Source organism: Pseudorca crassidens, chromosome 2, assembly GCF_039906515.1.
Source record: "Pseudorca crassidens isolate mPseCra1 chromosome 2, mPseCra1.hap1, whole genome shotgun sequence".
Lineage (NCBI taxonomy): Eukaryota > Metazoa > Chordata > Mammalia > Artiodactyla > Delphinidae > Pseudorca > Pseudorca crassidens.
Window position 1 is genome coordinate 119377416 of NC_090297.1, and position 26326 is coordinate 119403741.

Genomic DNA, 26326 nt, shown 5'->3' on the forward strand with positions numbered 1-26326 from the left:
TGATAACTTCATCGTTGTCAGGGATGTATTAACTCACACTCACTGGGACTGATATGTGATTTGAGGATTATTAGTGTTGATTAAAAAAACCCAGTTAACAAGTCAGGATATGTAAGTGGATAGAACAGTTGTTTCTAGTAATATGACATCGTAATTGCAATTAACACTCCCTACTGCATGCCCTCATGCAAATGAGTACCAAATAGCTTAAGAATTGCTTTGAAATCCTGTCACAAGTCCCTTATCTTGCCAGACTTATTTTTTGTAATGATTGGGAAGGAGGTTGGACTGAGAAGAAGAATAACATTTTATTTGAGGATCTCAAAGCATTTGGCGAGGCTACCTTCCATTTTGCGGATCAGGTACACTTATGCTTGGAGCAGTTCAATGCATTTCTTTTGGCTATACTGCCATCCAGGAAGAGGGCTATCTGCACAGTAGAATATTTTATATTCCGAAATACTGTTCTTGGCTTCTCCAAAATAATTCATCTGCTCTTTTATCTTGTGGCCACTGTGACTGTGTACCCAGTCAGAGTTTCTCTCTCACGTGCCTGATGGAAAGATGAGAGGTGAATTGATGGTCTACCTGGAGCGATAGTATCGAACTTCAGCTACGAGTTTCTTATTAGGTTTTCCCCCCGATTTTATTTTTATTTATTTATTTAATAAATTTTATAGATTTCTGTCTTTAAATTTATTTATTTATTTTTGGCTGAGTTGGGTCTTCGTTTCTGTGCGAGCGTTTTTCTTTAGTTGTGGCAAGCAGGGGCCACTCTTTATCGCGGTGCGCGGGCCTCTCACTATCGCAGCCTCTCTTGTTGCGGAGCACAGGCTCCAGACGCGCAGGCTCAGTAGTTGTGGCTCACGGGCCTAGCTGCTCCGCTGCATGTGGGATCCTCCCAGACCAGGGCTCGAACCCATGTCCCCTGCATTAGCAGGCAGATTCTCAACCACTGTGCCACCAGGGAAGCCCCCACTGCTTTTATTTTAATTAATTAATTTATTTTATAAATATGGACCATTTTTAGAATCTTTATTGAATTTGTTACAATATTGCTTCTGTTTTATGTTTTGTTTTTTTTTGGCCGCAAGGCATGTGGGATCTTAGCTCCCCCACCAGGGATTGAACCCGTGCCCCCTGCATTGGAAGGTGAAATCTTAACCTCTGGACCGCCAGGGAAGTCCCATACCCTGATTTAATTTAATTTTTTTTTTTCATTCTTTCCTACTCATTTTCAATTTGAGTCAATTTGTTTGAATATGTATCATTTTAAGCATCTTGAGTCTCTTTTCAGACAAGATGGGCACATAACTAATTTTTACACTATTCACACATGGGACCTTGGACAAGTTACTTAACCTTTCGAAGTTCCCTCTCTGTCAAATGGAACTAATAATCCATAACTCACACAGATGTCTTGGGGATTAAATAAAATAACTCATGTAAATTACTTGGTGCGTAGTAGGCATTCAATAGATGTCAGTTCGCTTCTTATCCCAGTTAATAATGCTTATTAGACTACATTAAAAACTAGAACCAGACTGTGATAATGTATTTCTTTATTAAGTACTTAAGCCAGATAACTAATTTCCCCCAGGGGGAAGAGAGAGAGATGTTGAATTAGTTTCATTTGGTGAACTTATTTATTAATCTTTTTTTTCAGCATTATTTAGTTTCATAATCCATAATTTAGTTTCCATGCAACCAAAATGTCACAGTTCAGTATTACTTTTAGCTCTATTGTGATTGTTTTTTAAAATCTATTTTTTACATATGCCATTTATTAGAGATCATTATTAATTATATTAACAGCTCGATTGTTTCATAACAACTTCGTGCTGACAAACTTTCGCTCTCAACAGTTTCCCTGAGCTCTAACGATTTAAAAGGATCAAGTTTTAAATGGCAACGTTACAGCAGAAGAAAAACCCGAGTTGAGGGGGCGACCCACACCGTCCTTGTTCTTTCGTGTTAATTTTATACGTTTGCTTTTAAGTGGAGCCACATTTTTCTCAAGGACAGAACCCAAGTGAGGCAGGCAGGAAAAGTGGGAACTGAATAACCGAGCTGGCGCTTCGGTATCATTGCACCTTTAAGGACTGGAGACTTGGTAGCAGCTCGCCTTCCTTCCCGGCCCACCTCTGAACTCTGATTGACAGGGCGCCGGGCGAGGAGGAGCCGAAGGAGACCGAGGAGGAGGCGCAGGGAGGAAAGCAGGGGGAAGAGGGGGCCCGTCTTTTCTCCGATGGCCAATCAGGGAAGGGGGGCGGGGCTCCGGGTGCCCTCCTCCCTCCTTCCCTTCCCCGCCTCCCGGCTTCCCCGCCCCCTCCTCCCTTTCCTCTGCCCCCTCCCCTCTCCTCCTTCTCGTCCTCCTCCTCCTTCTCGTCCTCCTCCTCCTCTCAGGCTGTGGTTTTTCTGTGTATGTTTCTGGAGTCCTGAGCCTGAGCTAAACAAAAGCAGGAGGCTGACGGGGCTGCTGGAGTTTGCAGAGACACGGTGGAGGAGAGAGCCTGTGCTCTGCCTTGCCGCCGCGGCTGGGGGAGATCTGGCTTTTGCAACAGCCCACCCCCTTTGAGATCACTCTGGCCCGGAGTGGGGGTGGGGGGCAGCGGGGGGTGGGGGGGAAAGTTTGCATTGCAATCCCCCTGCCTTCCTCTCCTTTCTCCCGATCAATGCATATTTGCAAAAGGATTAAGCCACAGATATAAGCGCCGGGAGCCCATTTCTGCCTTGCAAAGGATACCGGACTGAAAAACCAAAAGCCAGCTCTGATTTCTTTTCGTCAAGTGGGAAGGTGGTTTATTTTTCTTGCTTTTTGGAGTCAACACCCTTCCCCACCAGCCCTTATCCCCACCCTCACCCCGCAACCCCTTCACGCCCCCCTCCCCCTCCCCACTCCCCATCCTCCCACCATCCTCTAAAGAGGCAAAGGGATTTTTTTTTTTCTTTTTCTTTTGGTCTTCTTTTTCCCCCCCTTCCCTGTTTATCCTGAAAAGGATTTGAAGACAGCTTGAAGGATAAAAAGCCTTGGTGCTTCCCAGGAGCCGAGCCGAGGAGCAGAAGAGGAAGAGCCGGGGGCTGCCGTTGCCTTTGGAGATGGACGAGCAGCCCAGGCTGATGCATTCCCATGCTGGGGTCGGGATGGCCGGACACCCCGGCCTGTCCCAGCACTTGCAGGATGGGGCCGGAGGGACCGAGGGGGAGGGCGGGAGGAAGCAGGACATTGGAGACATTTTACAGCAAATTATGACCATCACAGACCAGAGTTTGGATGAGGCGCAGGCCAGGTGAGATGGAGGCTTTTCTTTTCCTTTCTTGGGGTTTTTTGTTTTTCTCCCTCTCGCTGGGGGAAACAATGGGAACCGAATCACCACAGCGCTTTCTTTTTAAATGTTATTTCTTTGCCCATTTTGACGAGCAACTATATGGCGGAGGAGTAAAATTTGAAGGAGCGTTGTTATCGAAAGTGTAATCTCCCATGCCGTGATATGGCTGTGTATATATATTTTTTCATATATATATATATATATATATATATATATAGTGTGTGTGTGTATGTGTGTGTGAGTGTGTGTGAATATAGAGGTCTTCATATATATCCAGACAAACACTCAGGCACGCCGAAAATATTGCCAACTGATCCAAAAGCGGCCCTCGGCACTTTTTACTGCTTTAAAAAAGTATCAGAGAGAGCAGAATTGTCAAGTTTTGAACAGCATTACATGACTTCTTGTTGAAGGACTCCGTAACATTACAAAATAAAATGTCCCATGAACACTTTATTTGCAAATTTAGTTGACCCCTTCCCTGAATTAGAGACTTTGGATTTTCTTTCTGGACTACTCCTCCAAAATTAATTTTTATCTTTTCCCCTTTATCTCCCTATTAAAAAAAAAAAAGGCAAGGTAATTCTTTGTCAGTAGTTGTCAGCTATCCAGAAAATATTTTGCATTTATTTAATTCTGTTTCAAGAAAAGCTGATGTAAAGAAAGAAGAGATACTTTTGCTTTTAAACATATTTGGTAGGTTTAAGAGGCTCAGATATGTAGTGTAACTTTATTGTCTCTTATTTTGAGTGGGTTTACTAACCTTCCGTAGTACAGAATGTATGGTCCTTTAAAAAGGGGTGGGGGGGGGAAATCAAGCATGCTCTTTTTCCCATGCTTCTTTCAGGACCACTTAGATGCTACTAAAATAGAAATGAAGGCAAGTGTGTATTTTATGTATTTCAATCCTATAGGATAGGAAGATCTTCATTAAGGAAGCATAATAAAGAAGCTGTGTAGCTTCTCAACTTAATCCACTACCAGGTATATAATTCTCCACTCTAGGATTTTACAGTAAATTCTCTTTTCAAAATAAAACACTAAGTAAATAGCAGCCCACCAACTGCTTGCCCAAGGCCGATCTCGAAAGGAAGAATTTAAAAAATCTAATGACCACATATGTCTTTACAATTACCCAGCTTTGTTAAATCTCAGAAGCAGTTGGCCTTTTTAATCATATATACACAATTCCTGTACCTCACAAGACTTAGTTATATGGAGAAGACATCATTATATGTATTTTTGTCTAAGGGAGATAGGAATTTGAGTTTAGAAAATGAGGAGCAGTTAAAAACATGGATGTTGTGAATTACACTCTTATTTTAGCTGTAAGCGCATGCAACATGTAAACTCAACAGTCCTGAGGTTTATGGGTGCTTGAAAACTTGGGAAGTTTCAAAGACTGGAACTATGCTAAATTTTTTTTAAATAGGGGAAAGTTTTCAAAAATTAATCGGTGCCCTTTTTGAATTTTATTATCCAGAGAAAAGCTAATAGGTAGGGTAAGAGGAAGATTTCCCACTGGCAGTCTCTTTTGGAATTGGAACAGATTTCTCCATTACATTGTTCCAGGAAAATAAACTCAGACATACCAATAAACTGCTTTAATAACAAGTTTATGTAGCTGAAGGGGCCGGTAAGACTGGAAACTCACCACTTTTCTGATATTTAGTCCCACTCCTTTTTGTACAACTGAGGACAGCCGTGGCTTGGCGGGTTCCTCCTTTTAATGGCCTAGATGTTGAGAGATCAGACACAATTTTGGGATAGTGACATTTTCTGTTCTCTCTCTCTAACCCCACTGATGTGCTGTGGCAATGCAATATTTCTGCAAAGCCGTGTGGAATTTTTTGTTGTTGTTTGTTTTTGCATTTGGGCCTTTATATAAGAATACAATTAATGAAAACTCTTTTAAAAGGCCCAGAAAGAAGTCTTTGATACATTGAAGTTTTTTTCACCTTTTTGCACATCCCACAAGAGAACTAAATCGCCACTAAGCTTTTCTTCTTGGTTAAACAATGTAACTGAGCAAATATTTTAATCGGGTGTTTCCTTTCCCTAGTCAGATCTTCATCATGTACATTTATTATTTACATAGGGAACCATTCCTGTTTTAGACACAATGTGTATGTTTATTTTGATACTTTTGAATTTTGAGTTTATGACTCCTCTGATGTACAGTATATAGAGCATGGTTCATGGTTTCCGTTCATGAGGATGTGTCTATTTTTTAACTTTGAAAGGGATTTAAAAAGAACTGCATGTGTCTTGAGTGCCAGAGGTTCCCATTTATCTTTACACATTCATTTTAGTTAGTCAACAGAATTCCCTTAACTAATAGCTGATATGATCAGTATTTTGTTTCCAAAACAATATCCTTCTGCTAAGTGCTTCCAGAGTATAATAAAGGGAAAGGTATTGTTTTGGTCTTCAAGTGCATTCTGAATACAAGCACACAGAAGAACCAGGTAAATCACTAATCTAAAAGGCAGAATTGTATTTATTTTTCCCCCAGTGGGTGCAAGGTCCTAATTGTAAATAATTGAATTTCAACACCTGCAAATAAGCAGTGTGTGCACAAGCGACATAATGTGAACACAGAGAAATGAATTTATTCCCCATATGGGTATGTTTGCCCCCTGGCAATGCATTTCCATACTCTTTAACTTGGGGACTGAAATTTTATAAATTGACAGTTCTACTCAGAAGACCTTTCAAGCATCTTGTGTTTATGAGAATACAGGGGCATCTGCGGAATGAATTCGAACACATGGATGAATTAAATTTGAAAACACACACGGACCGAGAAGCAGACAGCTCCTAGGCTGTGGTGATTGCATAGATTATACAAAACTGTTAACCCATGCATTCGACTCTGCCGTGTATTCATTGCCCTGGATAGGATTACTGGTTTAAGACTTCCACTTGGATTAAACTACTTATTTAAAAAAAACAAACAAACAAACAAGCCCAAAACTCTTCCTAAATGGGCGTAATTGAGATTAGTTCTGTTCTGTAGTTAAATCCCTACTCTCTCCCTGCTAATTAACATTAGTTCTGTTTCTATGGCGGGACTCTGTTTATTAAGTCATAAAGCAATTGAAGCATGCCACAGAGTTATGCTTGGTCTATAATTTTGGCTAAATGTTCAAATTTTCTTCCCCCTGTGCATTAGGAGCAGCTTGATCTCTAGAGTCCACCTAAGCTATTCTGTTGTTTCTTTCTTGCAGAAAACATGCTTTAAACTGCCACAGAATGAAGCCTGCCTTGTTTAATGTGTTGTGTGAAATCAAAGAAAAAACAGGTAGGAATGAGATTCCAACATTTAAGCATTTTCTTTGGCCAATTGACCACTTAACCGGCAATCAGGAACCCATTATTTAAATATTAAAATTTCAGAATAGAAGTACTCTCAAGATTGATCGCATATTCCAGTAGGAAGTCCTAGTAGCCCTGCTTCCTGTAAAAGAAAGCACCAAGTTTCTTTGACAGTTATTACCAGGCATTACTGGTTTATTTGCCTTAACTCTCTTCCCGGCCTCCTTGAAATTGAGGCTGAAATAGAGGTTATGAAGGGAAATTTATAGAATGATGTGCCTTTGGGGGAAAAATATGAAAGTAAAAGTCCGTTTCCTGAAGGAATATATTTTGGTCCATCTTTAAAACACTTAATTTTTTTGGAGTTGGGCACCGGGATGTTTAAGTGTTTAAAGTTTCCTTTCCTTTTTTTCTTGTAATTACACGAAGCAGCAGACTAGAGATTCTCGACAGAGTGTTGTCAAATATCTTTGTGGAAAGCGTCACACAACATCAGGTTATCGGTATTTGAGTGCCCTGTGATTTTATAGCTGGGAGAATCACTGGGTTTAGGAGAATAGAATGCCACGAGCTCACTCATTCTGTTGTTTTTCTACTTTCTAGACCTCATATCATGGACTAACACACTTATAACACATCCCAGGAGGGCATTTAAAATTTAAAGCAACAATTAAAAAATAGCAGTCATCAATCAGAGGTGTTCTTAAACAACAGATGCTCCGGGAAGGACATTTAGCAACATCCTCTTGTTTGTTTATTTTAATCCTTAGTTTTCCAAGGTGGGTGAGTCTCTCCCCTGTAGAAAGAAAGAGTTGAGAAGGCAATCTGAAACCAGGGCATAAAGATGAGGAACGAGGGGTGGTTATATAAAGCGGGAGCTTCTGCTGGCCCCTGACTTGCTTGCTCGCTGTAGAGCAGTGCAAAGTACCTGACATCCTATTTATTTATTTATTTATTTATTTATTACAACAAGGAGTGTAACAGTCAATAATTCATATCTAAACCATATAAGCAAGGGCATGACATGAATGAAAGTGACAATAAATATGATTGCATGCCCGGCTGATATACATTGATAGTTACACATAAAAAAAGGAAGCGGGGGGAGTGAGGGCACACAGGGCGGCTTTCTTCTCGAGTCCTCTCTGTGTTTCTCTTTTAAAAATAAATAGTTTCAAGATGTGACCATTGATCAAATATGTAATTACTCGGGTCTTGAAATGTATGGAAAATTAGTAAGCAGTTCCTTTGTTGAATGTTATTTGTGTTGTGCATGCTATCCCAGACAAAGCACCTGAGCAGTGATGTTTAGATCTTTAAGTCTTCCGGGTTGCCTTGCCAAAGCCTAACCTTATTGCAAAGCTGTGAATTGCATTATTTTAGCTGTGAGACACCTTTTAAGAAATGTATGGATTGTGTATACAAATATCGAAAGGGCTTTTTCAGTTTGTCACACTTTCTAGTTTTTTTTTTTTTTTCTATTAACCCGGAGCAGGAAACCTAAGTGTGTATATATTTCTTTCTCTTCTTTTTTTTCCTTCCTTCTCATTTTCTTTTTTCTCTGTTGCTTATTTACTTGGAATATTTGGTCTGTTGAAATTTGTTACTAATCAGGTATGCGTTCCTGCTAATCTTGCTTCATAAAATGTAGAACCAAGCTCTAAAGGCATATTTGATAATCCAGGCCAAAGAGACTCTATTTTAAAGACACTTTATCAGACTTTTATTGAAAGGAAGCCCATCAGGGCACTTAAATGTATATTGTGGCCAAAGTGTTTAATTCTAGTCTTCTAATTAAAACCTACTGAGGCAGTAGATCAAAGTGGGTGGGTGTGAATGGAGATCTGGTTCTGGTGTGGGTTCAAGAGTTTGCTCCTTACATGAATATTGCCTAAACTATGGTGATAGGAAGGTCAAAATAATACTCTAAAGGTATAATTGTTGGATTATATATTTTGTTTATAAGATTTTCTGTTATTGAATGACATTAACATTTGGAGATTTTTAAAAATCTAAATCACGGTTTTGTGTGTTGTCTCTCAAATAATATATTTAAAAAATAGTTCATTGAGTACTGTAAATTGAAAATGATAAGGATCATTGGCCCCGTGTTAAGAGGGAAATAAACACACACACACACACATACACACAGAGTTTTGGATTGAGAGAGCACCCATGGGTGAAAGTAAAAAAAATAAAAGAAAAAGAGAAAAAAGAGAAAGAAAAAAAGTCCTTTCTCCTTATTCCTCAACTTGTGTATTGGAAGGATTAAGGGGAAGGAAGAAACCTCTCCTGGAATGTTGAGTGTTCGGTGTTATAGGTAGGAGACAACTGCGGTGTGTTGAAAAGGACTCTGATTCTAAAGCATGATTACTTACTCAGGATCGGCCTCACCCTCTTTCTACGAGCCCACAAATCTTACATACGGTTGACGTGTCTGAGACACATAGTGTCTGTAAAGTTGTAGGAGCTCTTTTTTTTCCCCCTCTTGATACAGAGCTAGTGAAAAGATCACTTGGATGATCAGTTCACATACATTTCTTCATTGTTTTGGGACTTTTCCTATTGTTACTTTCAAGCCCCTCACATTGAATGAGTATTTTTGAGCTTCTGTCTCAAGCATTGTGGAGGTTACTTGATTTAGGGTGGGCTCTGTTTGTTTGTTTGTATTCTCACACGGAGCTCGCTCAGTGGGCTTACCTAGGTCTTTACAAGGAAGGCAGGACCCTGAAAGGAAGCCTGGTGATTGCATTCCTTGGCTGCTTTTGCTTTTTTGATTTTGTGAAGGACTTTCATTGGAAAACTCAGAAATTAGTAGGGAAACTAGCTAAGATTGTCTTACCAACCTTTTGGAACTTTAAAGAAACACACACGCATAACACCCAAAGTAGGCAGCACCGTCTAGATTACAGTTGATTGATAGGTATTTAGTCAAAAATTACTGTGGGGATATTCAGAAAAAAAAAAAAAAAAAAAAAGAGAGAACCCTAGTGTTTTCTTGTTGAGAATGTAGGTAAGTTTTTATTTTGGTAACTTTTTGCTTTTTTTAATAAATGCTAAGAACAAGGAATGCCTGCAAAATTCTCAGGCAGTAGATCTCAACAGCAAGAAAGCCCTGTCAAGACCTCCAGCAAGTGTATTTCAGAAGTGGCTTTTATCTGCTTGTTCCTTCTGGGAACATAGAGATTTCATAGAGAGTTTTGGACCATTTAATATCTCATTTTCTTTTGTTTCTTAAGAACCTTCCTTGTCTTCTGACATATTAGCAATAGGCTGGGTTTTGCATATGTGTAGAGGTAGTGGTAGTGGGGTTGATAGGATGGAAGAGAAGGAGAAGAAAAATTCAAACATACTGCATTTCTTAAAAAGACCTTAACTCTCTCTCTCTCTCTCTCTCTCTCTATGTATATATATATACTTTTTTTTTTTTTTTTTTTTTTTTTTTTTTGCGGTACGCGGGCCTCTCACTGTTGCGGTCTCTCCCGTTGCGGAGCACAGGCTCCGGACGCGCAGGCTCAGCGGCCATGGCTCACGGGCCCAGCCGCTCCGCGGCATGTGGGATCTTCCCAGGCCGGGGCACGAACCCATGTCCCCTGCATCAGCAGGCGGACTCTCAACCACTGCACCACCAGGGAAGCCCCTTTAACTATATTTTTAAATGTTTCTTGATTTTTAAAAATTTCTGTGTCAAAAATCATGCAGGTTTAAAAATGAGGAAAACACACAAAAAATTTTGGGTGCCGTTTACTAAGAAGACTATTTATAGATAGTAACGAATAGCTGTAATTGTTGTGAATAGTTTTTACTTTTAGAACATAATAGCTATATATGGCACTTTTCAGCCAATTTTCCTCTGCATATTATCTACAGTGAAGTTATCAAATCACTGAAGGAGGTTAAAAAAATTATTTTTTGCTTTCTTAACATGCCTTTGTTCTCTCTCTTTTCTTTTTTCTCTAGGTTCAATTAACACCCCCATCACAGACTGTAGTTTTTTTTTCCTGAAGTCTACTGCTGTATTTCACCTTTTTTCACCCTTCCTTATTATTTTCGCCTGCTACTTCTTTTTAGTATAGCAATTACATTATGGGATTCCTAATCGTCGTCTTTTTATAGCATTAGAGAATAATTTGTCTGTGTGCACACACGTGTGTACATGTGTATGTGTGTGTGTGTGTGTGTGTGTGTGTGTGTGTGTGTATGTAGGTGGAGGGGACACCGTGGAAGGAAGCTATATATTTCAGAGAAATAATTCTGATGGGATTAGGCCTTGAACAGAGAACAGGAGTGTGGAGTGAAATAACTTCAGACAATTTAGAGCTGCCTCTGATCAGATTCCTTTTAGGGTTGACGTGGCAGGAGTGACTTTTCATAGAAGTTCATCTCTAGCAGGCAAATGCAAAAACTTTTTCTTGCTGATGAGAGAATTCAAGTATTTGTTTTTTTTTTTTTTTTTTTGTGGAAGGGACAGAGAGAGAGAAGGGGAGCAAATGAAGGGGAGTTACTTGATCAGTTTTACTTGAACCTCTGTTTCAGGTACAGCGATGTGCTAGGCAGAAGTCAGGTGATTAGACCCCGTACTATTTATTATAATCTGGTTAGAAGCGATAGACCTACAATAATACGGCTCCGTGGCAGACACAATGTGAGCTTATGATGAGAAGAGTCCCTTCTCTTCGGTCGATTTTGTGTCATCCACTTTTAGAAGTGGATTTGGACCAATTCTGGCACCTGAGAGGTAGAGAGGAGGATGCAAAGAACAGCTTGGTCAGACCCACCAGAGTGAGGTCTTTGGAAATTTGGTGTCATTTCTTCTAACAATAGGATGTCTGTGAGGATTGGGAATGAAAAAGATTTAAGTGAAACTGAGGAAGCTGGAAGAGGATTTATGAGTGGGGAAACGCAGGGGAAACTTGTGACTTAGGCCCTGTGGGGTGTTGCGGGCTGGAAGGAGCGAGGGTGTGGGTCCCCAGGTGGGTGGCAGGCTGCAGTCTGGGTGGAGGCGGGCATTGCCTGCTGGCGCATCTAGCTCACTGCTGGTGCCAGGCCTGTCTCACATGCCTCTCTTCACGTGCTTCTCCGTTCTGCTGACATCCATAAACTTTTGCTTGTTGTTGGCAAAATGACAAAATTTACCCCCAAGCAAGCAACCAATCCCAAACCCAGATATTGAACATATTTAAATAAGAAAGCATTTTAATTTTAATTTAAAGCATAACCCTGGCTTCTCTTGAGGCGTAGTTTACAGGCATGCCTTAGGAAAACTTAGCATTGGTTAACTTTGGTTTCAAACCTTTGTGAGATGGATGCTGTTATGGTTGGAACTTGTTGTAGTGATTCTAAGCATACTTTTTACCTTTTCTTTTCATTAAAAAATTTGCCCGAAATGTCACATGATTGAGGCAGTGTCCTAGGTGCAGCTCCCAAAGACAGCTCTTACTCATTTTCTATATGCCCCTGGCAGCACCCTGTCCATTTGCGTGGCCGTTTTAGCCTGGGTTAGAGGAATATAATAATTCTGGCTCTACTCCTGCCCCTTACCTGTGATGGTGTGGTGAGGGTTAAGGAATGTAGTAACTGATAAATAAAATCAGCAGAGAATTAATGAGTTGTTTTCAAAGTGCTCTGAGCTCCCTGAGTGATATAGATAAGAGATGCTGTATTTTCTACAGTAAATTATCTCAAGACTCCTATTCTATTCCATTTCATAGTTTGTCATTGTGTTAACTTTTTCTACGAATATATAATTAAGTAGTGAGATAGTCAGTATGTCTCATCAGGAGAGTCCTCTGGTTGAATCTTTTGCCTCATCTACATCTTAGTGATATCACTTCTCAGAACTTGGCAGACTGATTTCCAGAATTAAAAAAAAAAAAAAAAAAGTGTGGGTATAGACTGTCATAGGATTATAAAACCTATCTCCCTTCATGGCAGAATAAGGTCAGTAGTGACTCCCGGAAGGTCTTCTTACCTCTGACGGCTCTGTTTCAATCTCTCAATTATTGGTGGAAATCAAGATTGCAATGGGTGGAAAAATTCATCCTTTTTGGTTTAGGTCCTGGTTTCAACTATATCTCCCATTGTCATTCTGTCAGTAAGTGGAAACTGGGGTGGGTCCCTCATACCTGTACTAGTTCTGGACCTACCACTAAGTACTTATAAGATGGCAGGCAGATAGCTTAAGTACTTTTAGGAGAAACTATAACAGTAGTGGTTAAAGGTTTGGTGTCTGAAGCTGGACCACCTGGGTTTGTATCCCGATCTCCTATCTTTCAGCTGTGTGACCTAATTAAATTTACTAAACTTCTCTGTGCCTCATTTTTTCACCTGTAAAATAAAGGTAATAATGGTACATATTTTAGAGGGCTGTTGTGAGGATTAAATGAGGTAATACATGTAAATTACAGTGCCTGGCATAGAGTAAACAGTCCATAACTGTTAGCTTTTATTATTTCTGGCCCTGTTTTCTTATATGAAAAAGAGAGGCTTGCACCAGATGGTCCCAAAAGACCAAGCCAATTCCAAGACTCTGTGATTCTATGCTGAAAAAGGAAAAATAGTGCTGAATTTAAGATTTGTTTTCTTATGTTTCTCTTGCCATTCTCTTAAAGTGAGAATGAGTTATATCTGGCCAAAAGGCTGGTCGAGGTTGGAAGAAGAGGGGAAAAAAAGAATGGGTAAGAGCAAAGACAGAGGTTTTTAATTATCTACACACTGGACAACAACCTCCTGAAAAGCTAGAATGGCATTTTTAGTGATGGTGTTTTCTTAGCATCAGCAACTGGAGATATTATGTAATCATAGTTAAAAATATTTTCCCTTTGAAAACACATAGGCCCATCCATTCAACTCAAAGTTTCAAAGCAGGAAGAGTAACATAAAGTGAGTTTAGGGCAACCTGATCTCTTCCTGTCTTCTTCATGTGTTCTTCCTTTAGGGAAAATGTTATATCAGTCATAATAACAACCTTGATACTAGTAGTTTTTTTTTTTCTTTTTTTTAACAGCTTTCTTGAGATATATTTGATATACCATGAAATTCGCCCATTTAAAGTATACAGTTCAGTGGTGTTAGTGTATTCACAAAACTGTGCAACCATCCCCACAACCTGAATTTAGAATATTTTTATCACCTCCCACAAACAACCCTGTACTCATTGCTGGTCAGTTTGTATTTCTCCTTTTGCATAGCCCCTACTAATCACTGATCTCTTGTCTGTATGAATTTACCTATTCTGGACATTTCACATAAATGGAATCATATAATATCTGGTTTATTACCAGCTTCTTTCACTTAGCATAATGTGTTTAAGTTTCACTGTGCTGTAGCGTCTACTGATACTTCATTCCTTTTTATAGCCAAATAATATTCTATTGTATGGATATACCACATTTTGTTTATCCGTTAATCAGTTGATGGACATTTAGGTTGTTTTCATATGTTGTTGCTGCTCTGAACATTTGCATAACAGTTTTATGTGGACATGTTTTTATTTCTCTGGATATATATATACCTAGGAGTGGAATGTTAGATCATATGGTAACTCTATGCTTAGCATTTTGAGGAACTGCCAAACTGTTTTCCAGAGTAGCTGTAGTAGGTGTATTCTTAAGTTTTATTGTAAATAACACTAAATTTGGTCTTCGTCGCTCTCAGCATTATTTTTCAGCCTTTTTCTTCAATCACTGATCTTTCTTCTCCTCCATGTGTAAGGGTGCACTGTATTATTTTTCTTCTTTGATTAAGAAGAAAAGTATTTTTCTTCTTTTGATTAAGAAGAAAAATATTTTTTCTAAGAAAAAATATTTTGATACATTTATTTGACTTGAAGTGTGCATGATCAGGATTTATGTGAAACCTCTCTCAGAGCTATCTGCATTTTAGAGAAGAAAAAAAAGTAAGTCAAAGGAATGAATCTCTACTGCTAGAATTTCGGGTGTCAGGTTCCCAGAGAAGAAGACCTTTGCCAAAAAGATCAGACAGTTTTTTTGAATAGCAATCTAGTATGCTAGAAAGAGCATGGTCTCTGAGTCAAACCAATCTGGATTCAAATCCTCACTTGTGTAACGTAAGTTGATTTAACAGAGGTTCAATTTCCTCATTTGTACAGTAAAGATTAATACAATGTAGGCTTGTTGAAGGACTAGCCAATATAAAGCACATAGTTCCATGAGTATGCTCAATACATGGCAACTACTGTTATTGTTCTGAAACCACGTGGCTGTCTACCACTGGTCTCATTAGTTTGACCCCGTCTATTCAGGTTCGGTTTTCTACCAGCTCTGGCCAGGAGTTTTAGGGGCTCAGTGAGATGCTTCCTGACCCTGCTTTTAAATGCTTTAAATGGTTTTCAATATGAGAGGGGAAAAAAGTCAGGGGCAAAGCTCAGCAGAAGTTACCCCAACATTCCTGCGCCTCCTTCCTTCAATCCTAGAGTTCTAGGGAGAGAATCCCATAGAACAGTGCTGTGCAGTGAACACATGTCATTCTAAATTTAACGTTTTAAATTTTCTAGTAACCCATCGGGGAAAAAAAGTAAAAAGAAACAGGTGAAATGTATTTTAATAACACATTTTATTTAAATCCAAATATATCTAAAATATTTCAACATATGGTCAACATAAAAATTATTAATAAGATATTTTACATTTCTTTTTGTACTAAGGCTTTGAAATCAGTTGTGTATTTTACATTTACAGCACGTCTTCCATTTGGACTAGCCATACTTCAAGTGCCCGATAGCCACATGGGGCTACTGTTCTCCATATTGAAGAGCATAGCCGTAGAATGGTTGTCCTGGCATAAATCTTTGTTTTGTTCTCTTTTTGGCATAATTTTCGCACTCTAAGGAAGAGTGTGAAACTTGATTGTTCCCTACTCAGACTTGATCTGGTAGTTCTGCAACAATTGAAATTGGTTCCTGATGGATAGCCATGTTCCAGAATAAAGCTTATCTAAGGCATTGCTTTCTGGCAGGGAATATCCCACTACTGGGAGCCAGGATGAGGTGTTTCCCCTTTACCTTCTTCTGTGTTTTTACTTTTTTTCTTTCCTTAACTCCTCATTTTATGGTTTGATACCTTATCCCTAACAAAATCTGAAATGTTCCCTAAAATAGAATAGGTGGTGGAAGCAGCCACCTTGTTTTTGTACGGCTAGGATACAATGGAAAAAGAACAGAGAATTCTGTGTTTGCTGGACCCCAAATCAAGAGTTCTAAAGCCTAACACCGCCTGCCTCCAAGTTACTATGTTATTTTGAGAATGCCGTTTAACCTCTTGGTCTCGGGTTTCTACATCCATGGAATGGGCCACTCTAAAGAGCCACTAATCTGACCCCACGTTTCATGGATCATGAACACCAACATAGTCTCCTCCAAGGCCTGGATACATAGCACTGAAAGCAAGTGAAGCATTTATGAAACACGATTCTTTTTTCATTGTCATGGCACTCCTGATTTATCCTCTGACTCCTTCTATCTTTTCTAGACAGTCATGTAAAACTGGTTATGGTGGTGTTAAAGCTGCCTCCATCATTCAAGTTGAGCTGGAGAAGGCAAACCGGGAGGAAAAAAAATAGTGTTTTTTTTTTTTTTTTTTTTTTAATTGAAGCATTCAGTATCACATTTACAAGGCCAGCTGGAGGCCAGTCCCAGTTTAATCCACCTTGTTGACTCCATGACTGAATGCAAATTATGTTTCTTTTGTGTCCTATCTATTTGTAGCTATTGGATTCTAGACTGAAAATTGCTTTTGGGAAATACAAAGATATATGGTTGCAGGCTTGGAAGTGCAGGATACGTTTGCCAAGTTCATATGGTGCAGCGCAGGAAGTCAGGAAACTTGGGTTTGATTTTCACCATAGAATTGTGGACAGTTGCTTGTACAGTGTGCCTCAGCTGAAATACTAAAATAATGTCTGTTTCCCACCTACCTGTCAGTGGGGCTTCTGGAAACAAAGTGAGGATACCTAGAAAGATGTTTGACTTTCCTTAAGAAAGTGTGGTTCGGTAAGTGTGAGAAGAAAGTTCCATCTATTTGTCCTGCTTTGAGACAGGGTTGAATCTGCTAGTAGGTCAAAGGAATACATTTACCTAGTGGCCTGTGCTGGTAGGGCTGAGAGATAGCTGTCAGTCAGTCATTTTTCTGAGGGCTTTAGGTGATTTGAGCCCAAGTCTTGTCACTGTAAGAGAATCCTCCTTATAATTACCATTGTTAATAGAATTGAAAGTTTGCATTTATATTTTGTCCCTAACAAAGAGAGCCTCTCAGAGACCCTGATGACGAGCCCAGCCTACATCTATTCTGAAAGGCTCTCTGTGGATACGAGTGTGTAGACGTTAATTCCTCTCTACAGAATTTGCATGCAGAGACTCTAGGGCCGTGCACCCTGCTTACATTAATAAACGTTTAAAAACAAAGCGCGGGCAACACATGCACCGCTTTCCTTTGTGTGGCCTCCTTACTAGGGTGCTTGTAATCCCTAACCCCTTGCGTGGGAAATGCGTGGGTGGGTGGTGATGCTGCGCGCAGCACGGAGTCTGAAGGCCGGAGAAGTAACTAGATCGTGTGAGGAATAAATTAAAGCAGCTTCGTCCTGAGGCTAATCAAAGGGGAAAGGAGAAAACAACCAGAAAACGCATGAGATGAGAGAGCCTGTTTGCTTAGATCAGGTGGGAAAGAGAAATCGGAGTCGTCGGGAAGGAGTTTAAGGGGATGCATTACGAAATAAAACTTTGGGAACTTAAGAAAATGCTAAGAAACCTTGGAGGAGCGGGGTGGCCGGCCACATGGCCTCGTGCTAAGCAGAGGCCCCTTTCAGACAGGATCGTAATGCTCTGAGCTGGGCCTGGGTAGACGGGCGCCTGGGTCTTGCTGCAGCAGCGCGCACAATTAGCCTTTCAGAGGAGTGGGCTCTGGGGGAGCTGCGAAGCCTCCTTGAAAGCTGGTGACCTCACCACGGGGCTGATGCTGATGCAGGGGTATCAGCGCCCGCCGCCTTCGCGTTCCCGGCCGGGCCCGGGGGCCTCCTCTGCGCCCCGCGGGGCTGCGCGCACTGGCAGGGAGCCGCCGCCCAGCGCAGAGCCGGCCTCGAGCCCCCGAACCCCTGGCGCGGGCCGCCCGGGCGCGGCCCGGGAAGCCGAGAGTCCCCGGAGAAGGGCTTGGTTGTGTTTTCACCGATTCCTTCCTTTTGGGCGCCCCAGGATCCCTTCCTCCCCCCGCCACCTCCTCTCCTTAGCTGCCCTCACTCTCCAATTCCCGAGAGGGAGATAGGAGAGGACCCCCCACCCGCCAGGGGGAAAGTCTCGCGGGAGTCATCCTTCCTTTATTAAACACCTCTCAGTCTGGGCTTGGACCCTCGCAGCCACAGCAATCGGAGCCTCCAGCGAGCAGCGAGGGTTGCGGGGGTCTGTCCCCAGGGAGCCAGGCGCGGGGTCTGTGCCGCATTTTCGGTATGCAAAGTGGCCGTGCAGTGCAGACGCTGGCGGTGGTGGTCTTGCATACAGAAGTGAAATTCAGAAGGCAGCGTGTAAGCACGTGGGTGAGCGTGTGCGGGTACCCGCGCTCACAGGCACACATCTTAATTTGCAGCTCCTTGCTTAGTTGCCTCTGTGTTGTTTCCTTTCTGTTCAATAAATAGTCCGGTTGATGCTTCATGGTATTGAAATGAATCGAATAACGTAATCTGAAGTTACTGCAGAAACCCTCTCCCATCTTCTCTCTCTCAGCTCTTACAGGGAGCACATCATCTTCCCCTGGGGAGATTTTTAACCCAAAGAACCTTGATGTACTTTAAACAGCGCTGACATTTGTTTTCCTTAAGCTTGGTCTGATTTCTTTAACACTTGAAGAAGGTTGGGTGCCTTCCCACGGACCTAGTTTCTTATGTGCTGGCTTGTCTTATCTCAGAGGAAGGCTTCAAGGGGCCTCACGCTGCCTTCTTTTTGCGAGAGTCTTCTGAAAGTAAAGAATCGATTTTGGTAGTTTGCCCCCCTCCAACCCATACACACAGAGTTGCCTCCCCTCCCCCACCTAGCCTGCTGGAGCCAAGGCAGGAAGGGGCTGTCATCATGCTCAGGCCTAAGCCATATTACTTTATTTTTCTTCTTCGAAATTTACACCAGGAAAGATGTTCTTGATGTGTGATTATTATTCTTAAATGGATTCTTGTGCTTTCTTATCATTGCTCTGTTGCAGCCTCCTTGGGCACCCACCAGGTCCTCTCATAGACCCTCCAGAAACTTTCTACTGAATGAATGTGGGAGAGCAAGAAGGTTGAATTCCCTCATTACTTCGAAAATCTATGAATTCATTCTCTCTATAAATTTCCACCAGCCTAGTCTCTGATTCACCAGCTGAAGAATGAGGCCCGCTATTAATTTCACAGGATGAGTTTCTCATCCCAGTAGCTCTGGGGGAGAGGATGGAAGGGTTATCATATAGGTTGAGAGTTCACATGTTCCTTCTGTTACAGATGTTACAGCTAAAATATAAGAGTAGCAATACTAATACCAGCAATGGGGATAATAAAGAATGAAAATAATTGCTTCCCTCTGTTCCTGATTTGGACACTGCCACCTCCTACTCATTACCTACTCATTTCCTCTTCCCTTTTTAGGTGTTTCAGGCTGTGATATCTTGGTAACTACAGCTGCAGATTAACTTCCTAGAGGCTTATACGAAGGAGAGAATCTCCCTAGTGGCTTCCATTTGGTCTTAAGTATGCAAAGATTGGTTGTCTTTTCAAGATCCCACTAGAATATGTCTTCTCCTCACTTATGTTGACTTACGTCACCTCTTGAATGTTGGCTTTCATAAGTGAGGGTCATGGAAGCTTGACTGTTTTTAAGTAAGTTTGACCAGATATTTTTGAGCGCCATCATTTCTGGAGATGTTGGGCAAAACTCTTATGTCCCACAGGTTGAAAAGTGAAAAAGTTAAAAATGAATTCCTGTCCTGGTTGGGTTTAATATTTCAACACCAGTTAGACATTTCATTTTAGACCTTCTGGAGGGCATGATGAAATTGCAGAGTTGTATACTATTTTAGCCCATTCATTGCTGTAGCATATATTTATGAAACTTCTCTGTATAAGGCATGAAAGACACCGAGGAACACAAATGTGCCAGCGGTGGGCCTTAACCTCAAGGAACTTACAGCCCAGTAAGGGGCCGGTATCATGGTCATGATCTTTGTAACATGGGCAGCTGACTTGCTTCCAAAGCCCTCTGCCCAGGACAGGACTGTTCCTTACGGCCAGGAGTGTATCTGAGAATGTCATTCCGACCCAAAGTTCTTGAACATGCAGGGTGATACACGTGGCAGAACGCTTTCTTTCTTTCAAAGGGTGCTGATTTTTACTTAGGCAGCCTGAGAAATGTTCTGTGTTTGAGTCCTCACATAGCTGGCCTTCTTGCTTTTTGCTAAACCCTGCCTCTGCTTTCCTTTCCTTTCCGCTTCCCCTTTCACTCTCTTTTGTTCCCTTCCTCGCCTTCAATGGGGCATCCCCCAGACCCTCAAATCACTATTTGCCCAACCTGTGACCTGAGACCACTTGGCATTTCCCTGGGATGGCTGGAATTTACCGCCCGCCGAAGAGGCATCTGTGACATTTGCTCACCTGGGCGGCTTAAGCTACAGGGTCCGCGTGGAGGGACTGCTGAGAGGAAGTGTGAAATTTACCTCTGTGCGCCAGGGTTCTCGCCAGCAGGGAGACAAACAAGGATGCTTTTGAGAAGCTGGAATTAATTTTTATCAGGGTATGCATATATAGTTCTGTATATTCACACACACATTTATTATGTATTCAGTAAATGCATGTAGACAATTTGTGCATTATCTGTCATTTTCTAGTCATTATTTTAACAAATTAAATTTTCATGGTTAGCTTCATCTTTCACATTCATACCCTCCCCTTGCACAGCTCCCTTCTTTCCCCCCCTGCTGGTAGAAGACACTGGGTTAACTTGACGCTCTTTGAGGCCTTGTGCCATTAGACCTACTGTCTCCTTAAGGTTTATGGGACTCAGGTGATGGCTTTCTCGCTGTGGCTGGCTCAGCCAGGCCCAGCTGTTCTGCTGGTGAGGAAATAGCTGCTTGTCTCTTTGGATCAAACTGGTCTAGGAGCTTGTTCAATCCAGTTACTGGGACAGGCCAGCCCTGGAGGCTTCTCCTACTCTTGGAACACACAGACGCACAGTCTGTCTGTCCTGGCTGTCAGCCGAGGAAGGGAGGCAGGCAGTGTAGATGGTTAAGCTGTTACTTTATACTCATGTTTACCCTATCCAAGTGATTTGAAGGGAAGACTGCCGTGGGCCCCAGACTGGGAGAAGAGTGGTGGTGGGTCATCTTAGCATGAAGCTGAATGGAAAACGTCAGCGGAAGTGATGCCCCTTTTCCCCTTTGGAGCAGGAAATTCTTCTGTGCGCAGGTAATAATAGTTAATGCATAGAGCACATGTGGAGCTACTATCGTTGCCTCAGTTTTTAAGATGAGGAAACTGAAAGAGAGTTTCATGAACTTCCCGAAAATTGCACAGCTTATGAGAGGATCTGTTGGGACAGGTTTGACTCAGGAAGTTTTACTAAACGTAGATTTTTCTACCAAAATCTTCATTCCCATTGAGTGACAGCCCTTCAGCTTGTGATTCTTCCCAGAAAATCCCGTGGAATCCTACTCAGGTGTCCAAATAACAAATCATTTGGCTTGCCCACTTCTGGTCCTGTTTCTCAGGTACATGAACTTCATTATCTCTTGGCTGTGGTTGGCTGTAAGACATAAATAAAAGGAGATAAGTCCAAAATTCTCCCTGGGCCTGTTTCCTGGTTTTTGTTAGGCCCCTGCCTATTTGCTTTTTTAGAATCTACCTGATTTCTTTCAGGCAGTGTGCATGACTTACTTTCATAGGTGGGCTAAAGCTTGACTGCCCGTCTGTTTTATATATATTTTATATCTATGTCATCTTTTCTAGTTCCTTCTCAGAAGCCTAGAACTCAGGAACTTAAAGCCGAGCACAGTGTCTTGTTCTTGCATGCCTTTCCTGGTCCTGCTGTCCTTCTGTCACACCTGCGTGTGCGACTGAATGGAAGCTTCCTTGGTGAAACCAGAAAGTCTCACCTGCCCAGTTGCAGAGCCAGTCTTTTCAGAATGGCACATTGAGCAGCTCCTGTTTTTGATGAGTGGGTGTTCTCAGCTTAGAGGAGGGGACAGCTGCCTCCCAAGGACCTGGGTGGAGATGAAGTCCCCGGGATGGGCCTGGATGGTGATGGTACAGGGCTTGTTATCTTCACATCACCCCAGGGGCTAGAAGGAAAAAAAAAGAATTCAAGGTATCTTATGTTTAAATGTATTGTTTAGAAAACAGTATAATCCCAGGAAGACCTTAATAAAGAAAATACATTATAAAAGAAAATAAATTCACCTTTAATTGTACTGCCCTAGCTCAGTATCTATTATAAGTCCCTCCCCCACGTTTATATTTTCTTCCTGTCATTTTCCTTATGGCCATATGAATGTTCTGTTTCTTGGAGATGATTATATACTCAGGAATGAAATTCTCTTCTATTTATGAATAGAATCTGTTATGTATCTTATTTATTTATTTGTTTATTGCTCATCTCATTTCAAAGAGGAATTCAAGCAGCTTACCAGAAGGTACAAGCAAAACGAAGAGATTTACTAAAGAAATGAGGAAATTAGAAGAGAAAATTAAGGTAGAAAAATAAAGTGCAAGGGAGCATTAGTATGTAAAATTGCACGCACAAGATCCTTTCTCATTGTGGCCGTCCCAAGCCTTTTGCTGGTAAGGAAATAGCTTCTTGACACTTTGGATCAAACTAGTCTTAGGACCTTGTTCAGTCTAGATCCTGTAGAGGCTGGCTATAGATTTGACTGTTTGCTTCCTGGTAGCAAAAGCAAAAAGGGAAACAGGCTCGATTTCAAATTTCAAAGCATTTAGAATTGAAAGTGAATCAGTTGCTGGCTGCATGCAGAATTTCTCCTGTGGTTCCTATTAAGATGCTAAATGATATGATAGATGTTGCCCTCAACATATAAACAAGATATTATATTTCATATTTTACTATAGCCCTTTATGTATAACGTCCCTACCACACTTGCCAGATCTTATAATTATTGGTTGACAAACTGACTCCCTCATTAGGCTAATGAATTTCTGGAAAACAGTGATTAGAACATATATGCCCAGCATATGTGTAGTAAATACTCAGTTAATAGTTTTTGAATTGAAACACTCTTTTATCTTCTTATCCAAAAAGGGGGAAAATCCATTCATTAACATTTACTGAGAATTGCCATCAAAAAGAGGGATCAAAAGTTCCTGCCCTTGAGGAGTTTATGGTCTACTGGCATAGGTACATCTTAATAGATACATTGTACTCTAGCTTGATAAGTATAATAGAGGCATGAACGTTTTTTGTGTGTGAAATGACGTATAAGATTGCTTAAAATACACTCTCAATACAGCTAGCTTCTCCTTTTGGAGTTTGGGGTTTGGATCCTTAAGCCCGGAGAGGGGAGGGTAAAAACAGGAATGATGAGGGCATCTGAGTGAGGAGTGAGGCCACTGTCTTGCAGATTAGCATTTTCATTTCCTTTCTCTTTTAGGGGAGAGGTCCTCGGTTAACTACCCCAGCCTCCCCAACCCCCAGCTCTCTGGGATGAGGGTGTGATGGGGCCTCAGGGAGGTAGGGAGTGGGACCCCTCTTTTGGCCTCTTCCTGACTTGACCTGGCAGCCTCAGAGGGAAGACTGTTCGTTTTCACGCTGCCCGTCAGAGCCACCACTACCATTACTGTAATGACTTATAGAGAACACTGGATCCTAAGACCAGGAAGAACGAATGATCCCTGGGACATACTTGTAAAATAAAGAGTGAAAAGAACAGATAACTGCCACATCTGGCTTTTACCCAGTTTTGTTAATTTTTTAGTTATTCATTGCTATATTAATCAGAGAATTTTTACGTTCATATTTCCCTTTCTCCCTCTTTTCCTTTCTTTTTAAAAACCTTTACCTGGTGCTGACTTCGAAGCTAGGCACAATGGGAAATGCAAGATAGGACCTTGTCCTCAAATTGCTTATCATTGGGAGAAAATAGAGGGGGCTTCAGGGCAGCCATTGATCAGGGCCTTGCAGGTGACCTAAGTATAGCACAGTCTTTAACCCTCTGTACACTCTCAAAGTTTCCAGAAAGATGATTGCAGTTTTGTCTGAGATTGTAAGCTTCTCCCCCTTCCAGATGGTAAACTAGTGAGCCATGCTTTATTCATCTCTGCATACCTAGCACAGTGCTTGGTATATATGTGATGCTCAGTAAGTGTTAGTTGAAGGAAGGAAGGGAAAAAGGAGTCACAGATAATTCATCTAAATCTGAATCGTACTTATTTCTATTTTCAGACTGCCTATATTAAGAAATTATTTCCAAAATTACTGCTGTCTGCTGTGAGCGTACTAGTTTCTGAACCTTATGCGTGTGCTTCTGCAATGTGTCAAAAAATAAGACAGGATGGAAATCCCTCTTAGATCTATTGGATCACTCCAGTGAAGTGCTCCAAACCCAGTGCTCAGAGACAAAGAGGTTTCTGGTTAGAATCAACCTGTTATTGAATGGCTCCTCTGAGTCTGGGTTTTCTGAGTTATGGTCTCGGCCTTGGGGTGATGAAGGGTGCTCAGGGTGTCACAAGGTAGACGGAGGGGCGGGAAGAGTGTGCAAGAGACGTCACATGAGAACCGTGTAAGACAAATGATAATCAGATTTAGGAAGCTGGCTAGACACAACCTTTCAGTGGGAGAGGCAGAGGTGGGAGGGGCAGCTGCTTTAACTAGTCAATGGCTCAGATTCCAGTACCTTCCTTTTATTCCCATCCTCAAATTGTCCTGTCTTTTCCTATCTACAAAGCCTCCTCTTTTTTCTTTCCCCTCTCCCTAAAGTTATGCCAGCTTTCTCTTCACTTCTGCTTCTGACTTTTTGCCCGGTTTTCCTCCCATCAGATCAATTGGAATCCTGGAAAAGGACTCCTCCATTAGATAATAATAATAGTAATAGTAATAAATACTATTTACTTTCAAGAAGTTGAAAGTGTGATTTTTTAAAACGTGAAAGCTGTTGTAGACCCCCCAGCAGGGGAAGTAATTGAGTAAGAGGCTCTCTGGGCACCCTCTACACTTCTCCCCTCACCCCTCCCAGTGTAAGCACGTGTAATTTAAACCTGTCCTTGGGGAGGAAGAAAGGAAGAATTGCCCCTACCTTCCTCCTGCCAGCCCCCTCCCTGCTTGAAAATTCCTAGTTGGAGTCTGTGATATCTCAAACCAGGCTGTCACTTTTCAGGGTCACTCCCTGAGGATATCCTTCCCCCATCCCAGTGCAGTTCAGATGTTTCCAAGTGAAGAGTATCAAAAAGCTCATTTTCCCCACACATCTCCCTCCTCATGAGCCCTGTTCCATGTAGGGTCCTGCGTTTGCTTTAGTGACTTTGCTATTTAGTCTTCTCCTGGGGAGAGTGGGGATGTTTGTCTTAGACCAGGAATCTCACTGTGGACTTTGAGGAGGGCTGTGTGGTCTTTGAGGGTCAGTACATTTAAATAAAAGTGTCCTGAAGAGTTCCTTTGGCTTGATTCAAAGACCGCTAGAACCAGTTTCTTTGTCTGATTCTCTTCTGTGGCTGTTCCACTCCTTTGCTCAGCAGAGCCACTCTGTTTAAGGCTCTTCTCAGTTGCCAACACTCTCACCCTAAGTTGGGCATCTTGGTAGCTAATTACAATGGATGTCTAGCAGAGAAACTTCTAGCATTTTGGTCTGTAAACTTTTTTCTTTACATCTTACACCCATGTGTAGTTTTTTTCTCGAATAAGACCCCTTTCCTTTGTGTCATTAATAAACAAAATAACTTTCAATTTATAGTCTCACGCCTTTTCTGTACTATCCCTTGAATAAGCAGTGCTTATATACATTCATTCATTCATTCACTCATTCCTATATTCAACAGATGGCATCTTCCTAGGGTACTAAAGTCAAAGAGAGAGAAAGAAATCTGGGAACCTGACAGTACAACTGTGTTGTACACAGAGAGGATATGTGCTGTACTCACACCCTTGGAAATTAGAGCATTTTTTAGTATGTTGGAAGAACCGTAAATATAGATGATCACTTTCATAATCCTACTGGCAAATCTACCTGTCAAACCAAATAGGAAGATGCACCCAGCATCCACTGCTTATGTTTAATGGTTTATCCTGGTGGAGTTATTGCTCTAATGTAGGCAGACAAATAGGAATAAGAAGAGCAAAGGATACAGAAGATACATGTGCATCTGTGTCATTGCTTGCCCAGAGGAAACTGCTCATGGGTGAAGATGCTATAGTCATCCCTGAACAAGCCTCAAACACGGCACTAGGCACGTGATGAGTGTTCAGGAAATGTATGTTTTTTTCCCCTCTTCATTTCCAAAGCAAAACAGAAACATCCAGGCCCATTTGGAGCAGCTCTGTGATGCAGGAGAACAGATTCTGGCCTCTTCTACTATTGAGTAGATAGGTAACGAGAGGCCTGCCACTCAGGCCGGCTTCCTCACCTGTAAGGTGGGCACTATTACACTCATCCCCCTGGCTCTGTCCACTTCCAGGGAGGTTATGAATCTCCAGTGAGATATGGGTGTACAAT

The 26326-nt window shown here is 41.5% G+C and overlaps 1 protein-coding gene across 4 annotated transcripts in view; it reads left to right on the plus strand.

Annotated features, from left to right (window-relative positions):
- Nucleotides 1-2353: 2353 nt before the first annotated feature.
- Nucleotides 2354-26326, plus strand: part of PBX1 (PBX homeobox 1) — a 318349-nt gene continuing 294376 nt past the window's right edge. Inside the window, exons 1-3 of one of the 4 annotated variants that reach the window (XM_067728491.1) lie at nucleotides 2356-2797; nucleotides 3000-3290; nucleotides 6560-6633. In XM_067728491.1, coding sequence (XP_067584592.1) covers nucleotides 3100-3290; nucleotides 6560-6633 — 265 coding nt within the window. In that variant the 5' untranslated portion in view covers nucleotides 2356-2797; nucleotides 3000-3099. Of the gene's footprint in view, nucleotides 3291-6559; nucleotides 6634-26326 lie in introns of all 4 variants that reach the window. The other 3 variants (XM_067728492.1, XM_067728494.1, XM_067728493.1) reach the window with 3 other exon arrangements.